The sequence below is a fragment of the Nycticebus coucang genome, chromosome 7, assembly GCF_027406575.1.
Source record: "Nycticebus coucang isolate mNycCou1 chromosome 7, mNycCou1.pri, whole genome shotgun sequence".
NCBI lineage: Eukaryota > Metazoa > Chordata > Mammalia > Primates > Lorisidae > Nycticebus > Nycticebus coucang.
This window is the reverse complement of record NC_069786.1, coordinates 42860070-42874666: the sequence shown is the minus strand read 5'-3', so window position 1 is coordinate 42874666 and position 14597 is coordinate 42860070. Positions and strand designations below refer to the sequence as shown.

The 14597-nt window shown below is 37.4% G+C and overlaps 1 protein-coding gene across 5 annotated transcripts in view; it reads left to right on the top strand.

Moving 5' to 3' along the window:
- The window catches only part of ORC4 (origin recognition complex subunit 4), an 85545-nt gene that overhangs the window by 30565 nt on the left and 40383 nt on the right, over positions 1-14597 (top strand). Inside the window, exon 3 of one of the 5 annotated variants that reach the window (XM_053596452.1) lies at positions 2525-2981. The exons of the other annotated variants lie outside the window; for them this stretch is intronic. Coding sequence (XP_053452427.1) covers positions 2831-2981 — 151 coding nt within the window. The 5' untranslated portion in view covers positions 2525-2830. The remainder of the gene's footprint in view (positions 1-2524; positions 2982-14597) is intronic. 5 annotated transcript variants of the gene reach the window in all.

Here is a 14597-nt window from a genome sequence, read left to right as displayed (position 1 = left end):
GGATGATGGAGTATTTGTGTATAGTAATAAATTAAGTACAAATGTAGATTTTGACTAGGAATTTGAATTTAAAATAATGCTTTTAATCCTCTAGTTCATAACTGAAGGCAGATAAATAAAATACATGCTATCCTAAGCTAGAAAGAATAATTACTGTTATATTCTTAAAATGTGTTGTGAGCTGTCAGTCCAGGATTATAAATAGATAAAAGTAATTAATATTCTTTTTCTAAAGGCAACTGAATTTACTTCCTAGGAATCCCTATACCCATAGTTTCTTATAAGGTTTACATCATGATATAAAAAATCATTTCTTAATAAAGGAAAAATTATCACATACTTTATTTTTTGTTTATCTTGTTGGTGTTCTTTTTAAAGAAATTAATTTCTTAAATTAACTATTTTAACTATTTTAAAATTTCATTGCTGTGACAATTATGATTAATAATATACTGTGTATATTTTATTTATAAAATAACATTCTATTTCTGTAACATAATTTTATCCTGGGCAATTTCTTGAGGAACTTAGGAATAGTTACTCAAAATTTTTAAATTTGGCTAAAACATTTATTTAACATAATCTGACTGCCTTTTTAAAAAAGATTTTTACCTATGTTTTTTGCCTCAGCTTACCTGTGGACCACTTTCACTAGCATTTATTCTTTATTTCTTTCAGAAAATATTCTTTTTTATTTTTGTTTGGAGACAGAATCTTATTTTTTCACTCAGGCTGGAGTACTGTACAGTAGCCTCATCGTAGTTCATTGCACCCTCAAACTCCTAAACTCAAGTGGTCTTTCAGTGCCTCAGCCTCCTGAATAACTGCAGGTGTATGCTACTATGCCCAGCTAATTTTTCTATTTTTTGTAGATGTAGACCCTAACTCTTGCTCAGGCTGATGTTGAATTCCTGGCCTTAAGCTATCCTCTGCCTTGGCCTCCCAGAGTGATAGGATCCCAAGTGTGAGTCACTGTGCTTAGCCCAGAAAATGTTCTTTTTAAAAACTAACATTGTGATGTTTTACACGTTGATTTGGATACAATGATAGTATAATTCTTCTTCTTCTTTTTTTTTTTTTTAGGGATAGAGTTTCACTTTGTCCCCTTTGGTAGAGTGCTGTGGCATCACAGCTCACAGCAACCTCCAGTTCTTGGGCTTAGGTGATTCTCTTGCCTCAGCCTTCCAAGTAGCTGGGACTACAGGCACCCGCCACAATGCCAGGCTATCCCTTTCTTCAAGGAGCCTGTAGTCCAGTGGAAAAATCAGACAAGTAAATACAGGGTTACATCACTGTGTGTTAGTTAATTTGTGTGATAGAAAGAGATAGCATTTATCCTAAAAGCACATGATGAGAGATGCATAACCCTAACACTTTTTCCAGAGTGGAAGTATAGAGATGTCACAGAAAGTATCAGTAGAAAATAGTACCTCAACTAATACCTGGGTTTGGAAGAAGCCAGAGTATAGAGAATTGCTGATAGTTCAAGGCACAATATTAACTAAGAGAAGGAGTTAATGAATTCAACTGAACTAAAATAACCTCTGGACTAAAGTTTTATTTAGGTCAAAACTGCCGTAATTTATAACTTGAGACACTATAGTGGTGTGTTTACCTTTGTTTTTATTATTTTTCATGAATGGTGGCTTCAGATGAAGAAAAATGAATGCTTTTAATAGTTTACTGAATTATGTTTGAGACAAAGAGACAAATTAAATACATTGGAACCTCAGACATTGTATTCAGTTTTTCTGTGCATTTCTTTCTTAATCTATAATATGGATAAAGATACCTTTTAATTCCAACAATTCTACCATGTTTCCCCGAAAATAAAACATCCTCCGAAAATAAGACCTACTTACAGGTTTCCTTCTGGGTAAAATATAAGGCATCTCCCCGAAAATAAGGCCCCCCCACAGGCTCTGTCTCGGAAGGAAAATAATTTACCATAAACTGGTTGCTAGGGCCGCCCCGACTGGTGTCTAGCAACCAGTGACATTACGCGGAGTCTTGACCTCACTACTGTGTGGAGGCAGAGAGGAGGTCTGAGTGAGCAGTGAGCGTGGGGCAGGAGAGAGGAGGAGACTTTCGCAGATGTGTGTAGAAGAACAGGAGGATCAGCATGGACGGGACTTGGTGAAGGTGTTGAGTGCTGGTCTGTCTCTGGTGACACTGCCTGATGCTCGTGGCGGCACTCATGATGACTGAAGGTTCTCAGTCGGTGGCAGACCCTGCTCCAGCCCAGGTCCAGGCCCCAGCCAACCCAGTGACAGTCCCCAGGCAGGCCCCAGGGGGGAAATGTCTGATAAAGGGGTGGGGGTGGGGGTATCACTTAAAATGACACAGGTGGATCAGAGGAGGCAATCAAAATGACACAGGTGGATCAAAAGGGGTTACTAAAATGGTAATCCCCCCTCTGGTTCTCCTGTGCCATTTTGATTCCCCCCTCTGATCCCCACTGTGTCATTTTAAGTGATCCCCCTTCCCCCACCCTGATACCCCAGTTCCTTTTTCTTACCCTTAGAAATGAGCGCAAAAAGAAAAAGCTACTCCGTGGAGTATAAGAAAGGAATCGTGGAAGACTCTTGGGGCCAAAATCTTACTGCTTTCTGTAAAGAGAAGATGTTGAGTATCCGATCGGTCCGAAAATGGCGAGCAGAGTATGGTAACCTCATTGAACAAGTGGACAAGGGAAATGCTAAAAAGCGCAAGTGTGGATCAGGTTGGCAACCATTATTTTCAGAGCTGGAAGACCTGATCTGTGAATGGGTTGTTGACAGAAGAGCAAAGGCTTTGGTTGTGAATAGGGCTCAGATTCATTGCCCTTGCAATGGCAGCACAGTTTGACATAGCCCCTGAAGACTTCAAAGCATCACAACACTGGCTGGATAATTTCCTTCAGCGAAGTGAACTGTCTTTAAGAAGATCCACAACATTGTTTAGGCTGGAAGATACTCAAGTTACTACCGTACCGTATACAGGTAGTAGTAATTTTCCTTTATTTTCGTTTAACAATAAATGTGTACCATATTCTTCTTCATGGAAGAATAAGACATCCCTTGAAAATAAGACCTAGCGCAGCTTTGGGAGCAAAAATTAATATAAGACACTGTCTTATTTTCGGGAAAACAAGGTATAAAATAGCTAATGTAGTTCTAAAACATAAGCCATATTGCAAAAGCCCTTTTTAAATTTGGTTTATTGCAATTTCAGATGTAGTCTGGTAGACAGTGAAAAGCATCTTAAATCAGAGATGAGGATATCTTTTTGTGTGTGTGTGTGTGTGTGTGTGTGCGCGCGCGCGAGACATAGTCTTAAGCTGTCGCCCTGTGTAGAGTGTCATGGTGTCATAGCTCATAGGAACGTCAAACTCGGGCTCAAGTGATTCTCTTGCTTCAGTTTTTCTATTTTGGAAGTGACATGGTCTTGCTCAGGCTGTTCTCAAACTTGTGAACTCAAGCAATCCACCTGTTTTGGCTAAGGATATCATTCTATGTTGCAAAAAAAAAACTCCCTCCAAGGAAAAACTTATGTGTAATACAATAAAACTGAAAAATAAATAAGGTAAAGATTGTCAAGCAAGGGGCCTTCTGTAGACATAAAATATTTGCAGAAGGTTTCCTAGGCAGCTGAGAAGACCACTTTTCTCCTATTGTTAAGAGACATCAGTTGAATGCTCTTTTCTTTGGTTTCCCATTTTGGGTTCCTAAGGACCTGTTAATATTTCCAGAGAAAGAGAAAATAGCATTACTGAGATTGGCTTAATAATTGTCACTATATAAAATTAACAAACATGTATAAAACATAATATTGCATTAGTAGTTGATAGGCCTTCAAGTTACTGAAATGTGTTTGTACTTTCCTTTTTTTATAATAGGTAGCTAAGTAAGTAACAGTTGGTAAGTAACAGGTATAACATGTCTGGGTTCAAATCCTGGCTTGCTATTTAGGTACTTTTCAATGTATTTTGTATGTTTTTAAAATTGAAGAATAAAAATTGTATATATTTATGGCATATAGCACGATTTGGAATATGTATACATTGTGGAATCAAGCTAATCCCATTTTTTTGGTCCATTCATTCAATAATGGACACTTAGGTTGATTCCTTATCTGTGCAATGGTGAATAAATAATGCTGCAATGAATATGGGAATGAATATATCTCTTTGACATACTGATTTCATTTCCTTTGGATATATATACATACACATACTCAAGAGTGGGATTGTTGGATCATATGGTGATTCTATTTTTAATTTTTCAAGAACCTCCATACTGTTCTCCATAAGGACTATACTAATTTACATTTCTACTAGCAGTGTACAAGGATTCCCTTTTTTCCAAAACCTTGCCCACACTTGTCATATTTTGTCTTTTTTGTTAATAGCCATCCTAACTAATATAAAATGATATTCCATTGTTTTGATTTGCATTTCCCTGATGATTAGTGATATTGAGCATTTTATTATATACTTGTTGGCCATTTGTATGTCTTCTTGTGAAAAATATCTTTTTTAGGTCCCATGACCATTTTTAAATTGGGTTGTTTCTTTGCTATTGAGTTGAGTTCCTTGTACAGTTTTATCTTGGTGTCTGCTGGTAATTGGTTCCAGGATGGACCACCACCCCCCCATAGCAAACACCACAGATGCTCAAATCCCTTACATAAACTGGCATAGAATTTGCATATAACCTGTACACATCCTCTCATGTGCTTTAAATCATCTCTGGATTACTTAATAATACCTAATGCAGTGTATTTGCTATATAAATATTTGTTAACCTTATTTATTTTAATTTTGTTATTCTCCACTCATGGTTTGTTGTATCTCCAGATAAGGGCTGAATGTATATTGTGGATGTTGACCTCTTATCAGATATATGATTTGCAAATATTTTCTTCTGTTCTATAGGTGTTCTCTAGGTTGTCTTTTCATGCTCTTGATTGTTTCTTTTGCTTTGCAGCTTTTTAGTTTGGTTTACTCCTGTTTGTTTTTATTACTGTTGCCTGTCTTTTTTGGGGTCATATCCAAAAATCTTTTCTAAGGCTGATGTCAAATAGTTTTTTCTCTATGTTTTCTAATGTTTGTTTCACAGTTTCAGGTCTTTGGTTTCAATCCATTTTTTTTTTTTTTTTTAGTTTGTTTTTTTTTTAGTTTTTTGTGTGTGATGTGAGATACCGGTCAAATTACATTCTTTTGCATGTGGATATTCAGTTTTACCAGTACCATTTATTGAAGAGACTTTCCGATTGTATATTTTTGATACCTTTGTTGAAGATCAGTAGACTGTAAATGTTTTGCCATGTACACCTTTTCTGGTCTCTGTTTTCTTCTGTTCTATATGTCTGTTTTGTGCTAGTGCAGTGCTATTTTGAATTGCCAGAGTTTTACATTAAATTTTGAAATTAGGTAGTGTGATGCTTTCACTTTTGCTTTTTTTATGTCTTAAATTTATTTTTGATTATTTAAAAATTACGGATACATAGTAGTTGTATGTATTTATGGGTATATGTGATTTATGAATTATAAACAAGCATTTAGTGAGTAGTGATCAAATCAGGGTAATTCGGATATTTATCACCTCAAGCATCTTGTCATTTCTTTGTGTTAAGAGCACTTCAATTCCATTCTTGAGTTGTTTTAAGATAGGCAGTATTTATACAGTCAGCTATAGCCTACCAATTGTGCTACCAGTTACTAGGTCTTGTTCAATGTATCTTAACTATATTTTTGTACCCATTTCAATGTGCACTCTATCCCCACTCACGATTACTTTTCCCAGCCTCTGGGAACCATCATTCTACTCTTCTCTCCATGGGTTCAATTGTTACAACTTTTAGCAGCCAAATATCAGCGAGAATATGCAAAATTTATTTTTTTGTGCCTGGCTTATTTCATTTAACACAGTGTCCTTCATTTACCACAGTTTCATGTATGTTGTTGAAAAGATAGGTTTTCATTCTTCTTTATGATTCGTTAATACTCCACTGTGTAATGTGTACCACATTTTCTTTAATCATTCATCTATTGGTGGCACTTAGGTTGATTCTGTATCTTGTTTATTGTGAATTATAGAATAATAGAATAAACATGACAGGACAGATATCGCCGATACACTGATTTCTTATTTTTTTTTTCCTTCTTTGTATGTATACCCAGCAGTGGTGTTACAGGATCACATACTAGTTCTCTTTATTTATTTATTTTTTAGACAGAGTTTCATTCTGGTGCCCTGACTAGAGCGCCGTGACATTATACCTCACAGCAACCTCAAGTTCTTGGGCCCAAGAGATCCTCTTGCCTCCATTTTTCTATCTTTAGTGGAGATGGGGTCTTGCTCTTGCTTAGGCTGGTCTTGAACTCTTGAGTTCAAGTGATCCTCCCGCTTTAGCCTCCACGCATGTTAGGATTATAGGCGTGAGCCACCACGCCCCGCCACATGGTAGTTCTATTTTTAGTTTTTGGAGAAACATCCATACTGCTCTCTATACTCTTCTATAGCAATTTATAGTTTACCAACTGTGTATGAGCAGCCTCCTTTCTCCATGTTCTTGCCAGTATTTGTTATTGCTTGTCTTGGACAAAAGACATGTTAACTGGGATGAGGTGAGATCTTTTTGTGGTTTTGATTTACCTTTCTCAGATAATTAGTGATATTGAGCATTTTTTATCTTCTTCTGAGAAGTGTCTATTAAAGTGTCCATATTTTAATTGGGTTGTTAAATTTTTTTATTTAATTGTTTGAGCTCCTTGTATATTCAAGTTATTAATCTTGTGTCACCTGAGTAGCATGCAGATATTTTCTCCCATTTTGTGGGATGTCACTTCAATTTATTTCTTGTCTTTCTGGTGCAAAAATTTTTTAGCTTGATGTGATCTCATTAGTCCTTTTTTGCTTTGGTTCCGTATACTTTTGAATCATTACTCAAGAAATCTTTTTTCCTAAACCAGTGTCCTAGAATGTTTTTCTTTTTCTTTTTTTTTTTTTTTTTTTTGGTAGAAACAGAGTCTCACTGTACCGCCCTCAGTGGAGTGCCCTAAAGTCACAGGACTCACAGCAACCTCCCAGCTCTTGGGCTTCCGTGATTCTCCTGCCTCAGCCTCCCGAGCAGCTGGGATTACAGGCACCCACCACCACACCCGGCTATTTTTTGGTTGCAGTTCGGCCAGGGCTGGGTTTGAACCCGCCACCCGCAGTATATGGGGCTGGTGCCCCACTCACTGAGCCACAAGCGCCACCCTAGAATGTTTTTCTTTTATAGTTTCAGATATTTAGATTTAAGTCTTTAAATCCATTTTGATTAGATGTTTGCATATGGCAAGAGATGGGGTTCTAGTTTCTTTCTTCTGTGTATGGATATCCAGTTGTTCCTAGCACCATTTATTGAAGAGATTGTCCTTTCCATAATGTATGTTCTTAGCACTTTTATAGAAAATAAATTTGGTACAAATATGTGGATTTATTTCTGAGTTATGTATTCTGTTCCATTGATGTATATGTGCATTTTATGCCAGTAACATGCAATTGTGGTTACTGTAGCATCATAGTATAATTTAAATTCAGCTACTGTGATTCCTCAAGCTTTGTTCTTTTTGCTTAGGAGGGCTTTGGCTATTCTGGATCTTTCATGTTTCCTGATAAATTTTAGGAGTACTTTTTCCATTTCTGAGAAGAATGTCAATTGGTATTTTGATAAGAATTTCATTGAATCTGTAAGTTACTGTAGGCAGTGGACATTTTACCAATATTGATTCTTCTACTTTCTGAACTTGAAATGTCATTTCATTTTCTTGTCTCTTTTTCCATTTCATTCATCATTGTTTATAGTTTTTTTGTAAAGGTCTTTTTTTCTTTTTTTGGTTAAGTTTATTCCAAAGGATTTTATTTGTGGTTGTTGTAGATCAGATTACTTACCTGGCTTCTTTTACATATTGTTCGCTGTTAGCTTATAGAAATGCTACTGGGTTTTGCATGTTGACTTTATGTCGTGCAACTAGACGAAATTTGTTCATTTTATTCTGACGGTTTTTTGGTGTGGTCTTAGGTTTTTCTAAATATTTGGGTTTTTTTTTTTCTTTTTGCAAATAGGGATAATTTGACTTATTTCTTTCCAATTTACATGCATTTTATTTGTTTGTTTATTATCTAATTGCTCTGGCTAGGACTTCCAGTACTATGTTGATTAATAGTCATGAAAGTGAGCATCCTAGTTTTTTCTAAATATAAGGGTTTTTTTTTTTCCTTTTTGCAAATAAGGATAACTTCTTTCTTTTCATTTTAGATGCATTTTATTTATTCATTTTTTATTGTCTAATTGCTCTGGCTAGGACTTCTAGTACTATATTGAATAACAGTCATGAAAGTGAGCATCCTTGTCTTGTTCCAATCTTAGAGGAAAGGCTTTCAGCTTTTTCCCTTTCAGTACAAGCTGTGGGTCTATAATATATGGCTTTATTATGTTGAGGTATATTCTCTACGCAGTTTTTGAGTGTTGTTATAAAAGGATGTTGAATTTTACTGAATGCTTTCTCATCATCACTTAAAACGATTGTATGGTGTTTATCCTTTCTGCCGATGTGCCTTTGTTTTATATATATGTACTAAAATATATATGTATACAGAATGTTACCAAGGTATAAATGTTTTGTTAGATAAATTGGTTTTGTACAGTTTGAGTCAAAGTTATATGCATGCCTATCACCCAGATAGCCTGCACTGTATTCATTAGGTGTCACTTTACCCATCCCCTCCTTCACCTCCCACCTGTTAGATTTGTAATGAATGTTATTTCATTATGTGCACATAAGTGTTGATGAATTGGTACCAATTTAATAGTACCTGTGTTTGTTTTTCCATTCTTGTGATACTTCATTTAGAAGAATGGTCTTCAGTTCTGTATAGGTTAATTGAAGAGGTAGTCACTTTTTTTCCCATGGCTGAATAGTACACCATGGTATACATATATTAATATTTTATTAATATTTTATTAATCTTCTCGTGTATTCGTTGGCAGAATTTCTTTCTGTAGTAAGTCCTTGGTCTCACAGATTTGAAGAATGAACCCACAGACCACAGAGATCAGTGATAAGATAAGCTTTATTAGATAGAAGGGAATAAAAGGAGTGAAAGGCACCAGAGCCTCTGGCAGAGGTAGGGCAGACCCAAGTGGTAAGTGCCCATGCAGCGTTTTTGTCTAGGGGTTATATATTGTTTTGTAAATAGGGAGATCTGAGATTCACATTTGTCTGGAACTTGGCAGACTTCATTGTTGACTAGCAAGTGAATGAGCATATTAACAAATGAATGTAGTCCTTCCAGTTCAGGGCAAAAACAGTGGGATGTCTACTCCAGAAGAGACCTAATTTACATGAAATACCAGAAAAACTGCTTTTCTCTTGTCCTGCCTATATTCAGTGAGTGCAGTTTGAAGAGAAAAAGTCTGTTTGCTTATGCGTAGAAAATGGGGGCACTTGTCCAGCCCTGAATGGGGGAACCCCGTATCATATTGATGGGCACTCGGGTTGTTTCTACATCTTTTCAACCGTGAATTGTGCTGCTATGAACATTCAAGTGTTCAAGTGTTCAAGCAGGCTATCTGAGTGATAGGCATGCATAACTTTGTGTCTTTTTTATAAAATGTTTTTCTTCCCTGTGGGTAAATATCTAGTAGTAGGATTCTTGGATCAAATGGTAGGTCTCCTTTGAATTCCTTCAGGTATCCCTGTTAGACTTGAATGTTCTGATCCACCCAGGAAGAATTGAGTGCATGTCTCACCCAGGTAATAATGAATGTACCAATCCCTGCCCCTCTGACCCTTTAAATCCCCATTTGCCATAACCCACTTGTGGAATTCTTTCCCAGTCAGAGATTTCACCCCACCTACACCCAGGTGGAATAAAAACCACATTGACAAACACAAAACCAGGACTCCATTTTCCTTTTGTTTCGCGCCTCAAAATAATCTTTCATCTTTGGGTCTAAAACCTCTCATAAGGTGCCATGACTCTGACAGGGAGACGTCCCCTTTGGGGGCTGAAAATATACCCAATCAGACCTAACCAAATGGACCCTTATTCCCACGAGACAAAGGGAAATGGTACAACCTCTGACCCTCCCTAAAATTTATTTGTTCAGTGATGAGGTGAACCTTTGTCTAGAACTCCTTTTAAAACTTTTCTCTTCCCATCCCTACTCCATTTCCTCTTCTCCTCTCTCTCTATTTCTGTGCTTTTTAAAAAATATTGGTATATATTATCTCTGTGCCTTTGTAGCCCCACGCATTGGTAAATAGTCCCTTGGTGCTTTTTAAAACTTCCTTTCTCTTTCCCCATTTTAGGCTGAAAATACAGACAAGCAGTGAAAGCTAAAAAAAACTATGCATTAACTTTCCCCCTTCTTTTTGACTTTTTGATGTCTTTGTTTATATCTTTTTATTATAGTTGTCTATTTAAAGGGTATTGTATGGTGGTGCCTGTGGCTCAGTCGGTAAGGCGCCAGCCCCATATACTGAGGGTGGCGGGTTCAAACCCGGCCCCGGCTGAACTGCTAACCAAAAAATAGCTGGGCCTTGTGGTGGGCGCCTGTAGTCCCAGCTACTCGGGAGGCTGAGGCAAGAGAATCGCTTCAGCCCAGGAGTTGGAGGTTGCTGTGAGCTATGTGATGCCATGGCACTCTACTGAGGACGATAAAGTGAGACTCTGTCTCTACAAAATAAAATAAAATGAAGGGTATTGTAGTTAGTAATTTGATAGGTTTGTCTTTTAGTCTTTGTACTCAAGATATGCGAGATATGAGTGATTTACACACCCCTACTACAGTGTTAGGCCATTCTGTGTCTTTGTACTGTTACCATTGTTTTATACCTTCAGGTGATTTCTTAATTGTTCATTAATATACTGTTCTTTCTGCTTGAAGAACTCTCTGTAGCATGTCTTGCATCACAAGTCTAGTGTTGATGAAATCCCTTATCTTTTATTTGTTTGAGAAAGTCTTTCTTTCTCCTTCATATCTGAAAGATACTTTTCCTGAATATAATATTCTAGTGCGGAAGCTTTTACTCTAAGCACTTTCAAAGTGTCTTCTCATTCTCTCCTGGCCTGCAAGGTTCCATTGAAAAGTCCACTGCCAGATATAGCAGAGCTCCTTTATATGTTATGTTTCTTTTTTCTTCCTGCTATTTTAGAATCCTTTCTTTATCCTTGACCTTTGAAAGACTGATTATTCAATGCCCAGAAGTAGTTTTACTTTATTTGTATCTGTTTTTGTTCGAACCTTGTACTTGGATATTGATGCTTTTCTTGATTTGGAAAGTTTTCTGTTATTTCTCTGAATAAAATTTCTATCATGATTCCTCATTCTACCTCATCTTTAGGCCAATCACTCTTAATTTGCTCTTTTGACTCTATCTTGTAGATCTTGTAGGTATGCTTTATTTTTTCTTGTTTTTCTTTCTCTCTCATTGTGTTAACTGTCTTTAGGCTCACTAATTCATTATTTTGCTTGATCAATCTGTTGTTTAGAGAATTCTGATGCATTTTTTCAGCTTGTTGATTCAATTTTTCAACTCCAGAATTTGACAATTTTAGGTTTTCTTTGGTAGAATTTTGAATTCCTTCTTTTAGTTCTTTTCGCTTCCTCATAATAGCTATTTTGAATTCTCTTTGTGAAAGTCACATATCTTCATCACTCCTGGATTAGTTAGTATTTACCTGGATGTTCTTGATGCTTATAAATGTAAGTGCCCCAAGACCAATAAAGCTATAACTTTTGCTGACTCCTGGAGGAACTTCCTTAGTGGACTTGGGTAAGATCAAGGAGAATCCCTGTGTTACCAGGCAGTTTCTTGCTCTTTTTTCTCTCCTCCAATCAGAAGGAGTCTGTCTCAGTGCTGGGCAGCCTGGAGTTGGTGGAGGGGTGACATAAGCACTTCCTTGGCCACTACAGCTGGCACTGCACTGGGTCACACTGAAGCCAGAACAGTACCTAGTCTTACCCAAGGCCATCATGACTGCTACCTACCTGGCTACCACTGATACTTAAGGTCTCAGTGCTCTTTAGTCAGCTGCTGGTAAATCCTGCTGGGACTCACTCTATCCTAACAGGGCAAGCAGATTAATCTTCTTGTCCAATGGGGGTCTAGAAATAGAGTCCAGAAAGCCTAAAATCAGGGGCTTCAGGAATCTTTTTTTGTGCTTTATTTTACTGCGGCTGAGCTGGTACCCAAGTTGCAAGACAAAGTTCATTGTACTCTTTCCTCTTCTTCCTCCAAGTTGAAGAAGTCTGCCTGAGCTTCACTGTCTGGAGGTGTGGGAGGGGTGACACAGGCACTCCCTTGGCTACCACTGTTGTCTCACTGTGTCATTTGCACTCCACTCTGGAGTCCACTGTGCTTGCCCAAGGATTGCAGTTCTTCTGGCCTAACTGCCTTTCAATTTTCTGCCAAAATTGCCACTTTATTCAGTTGATTGTAGAACTAAGTCAGAACCTGGATTTCTTCCCCTAGGGCTGAGAATCCCCCTCTGACCAAGGTTATGAGCCTGCAAAAATTGGCCCTGTGTTATATTTTACTTTGACAGGGCAACACTGAGTTCCAAGGCAAAGTTCCAAAATCACTTACTTGGCTCTCCCTTTCCTAAGCGCACAGATTCTCTCTTAGTGCTACTAGAGGTTAAAGAAGGGAAGATCATATCCTCTGCAAACAAAGACAGTTTAACTTGTTCCTTTCTAATTTGGATGCCTTTTATTTCTTTTTTTGCCTAAGTTTTATGGCTAAAACTTTCAGTACCGGACTGAGCAAAAAGAAGGCATGCTGTGTGCTTTGGAAGACTGTCCTACCCTTTTCAATGCCTCTTTCCTTGATAGATATGTTCAAAACATATACTGTGATTGCTCACTTGATTTTTGTTGTTGTTATGAAGGTGCTTTCTTGCATGGACGGTTGTTTAGTTTGGTGTTTGGGGTGTGGGGAGGGAGGGTGATCACCTGACTATTCTCCTTGGTCATCTTGCTCTACCTCCTCTCTACCTTTATTCTTTTTTTCTCTTGATTGCCTTAGCAATTCAGTGTCTTTTATAGGTCTGTATGAAGCTTATAATTTCTTTTTCCTTTATGAAAATGTCATTAGAATTTCAATAGGAATTGCATTAAATCACCTTGGGTAGTATGGACATTTAAATATTAACAATATTGATTATTCCAATACCTGAGCACAGGATATTGTTCCATTTGTGTCTTCAGTTCTTTCATCAATGTTCCATAATTTTCTGGGTACTGATCTTTAATTTGTCTGGAAAATTTTATTCCTAAGGTTTTTTTTTTTATGCTTTTGTAATTCAGATCTTTTAAATATTATTTTAGAATAATTATTATGGAGAAATTTTACTGGTTTTCTATGTTGATTGTGTATGTCAGAACTATACTGTATTTGTTTATTCCAACAGTATTTTGATGGCCATCTTAGGTTTTTCACAGGGTAACATCATGTCATCTGCAAACAGAGACAGTTTAACTTCCTCCTTTCTAATTTGGGTGCCTTTTATTTCTCTATCTTACCTAATTTCTGTGGCTAAAACTTTCAGTAGTGTTTTGAATAGAAGTGGCTGGAGTGTGCATCCGTATCTTATTCCTGTTCTTAGCAGGGTAAACTTTCAACTTTTCACCTTTAAGTATGTTGATAGCTGTGGACTTGTCATGTGTAGCCTTTATTGTATTGAGTACATTCTTCCTAATTTGTTCAGTGTTTTCATCATAAAAGCATATTGAATTTTGTCCAAAGTCTTTTCTGTATCTATTGAGATTATCATTTGGTTTTTGTCGTTATTCTGTTCATGAGTTGGATCTCTTTTATAGATTTGTAATTTCCAACTATTCTTATATCACAAGGATAAATTCCACTTGATCAGGGTGAGCAATCTAATGTGCTCTTGAATTAGATTCGCTTTTATTTTGTTGAGGATTTTTTCTTTTTTTCTTTTTAGAGACAGAGTCTCACTTTATCGCCCTTGGTAGAGTGCCATGGCATCACAACTCACAACAACCTCCAACTCCTGGGCTTAGGCGATTCTCTTGCCTTAGCCTCCCGAGTAGTGGGGACTACAGGCGCCCGCCACAAAGCCCGGCTATTTTTTGTTGCAGTTTGGCCAGGGCCAGGTTTGAACCCGCCACCCTTGGTATATGGGGCGGACACCCTACCCACTGAGCCACAGGCACCACCCTATTGAGGATTTTTTCATCTTTGTTCATCAAGGATATTAGTCTGCTACAAAAATTATTCACCCAGAGGCCCAGGAGAAGTAATGTACACTAGTGCTTCAGAAGATGGGCCTACTACCATCTTCCATCTCAACTATGGACCCTGAAACAACTACAATTTTGCCACAGGCCCTCTTATTGTGGTCTAAAATTAAGGACCCAAAAGAAGATACCCCTGTTTGAGGCCTTGACACTCCAGGAGACATGTGTATCTACAACTTCAGAGACAGGCCTGGAAACTTCAACCGTGGTTGTACCCACTGAAGCAGCCTTGTAATTTAGTTCCAGCCCCCCTCAACCATGGACTGGAACAATGTTGCTTATCCAGAAATTCATCAGTG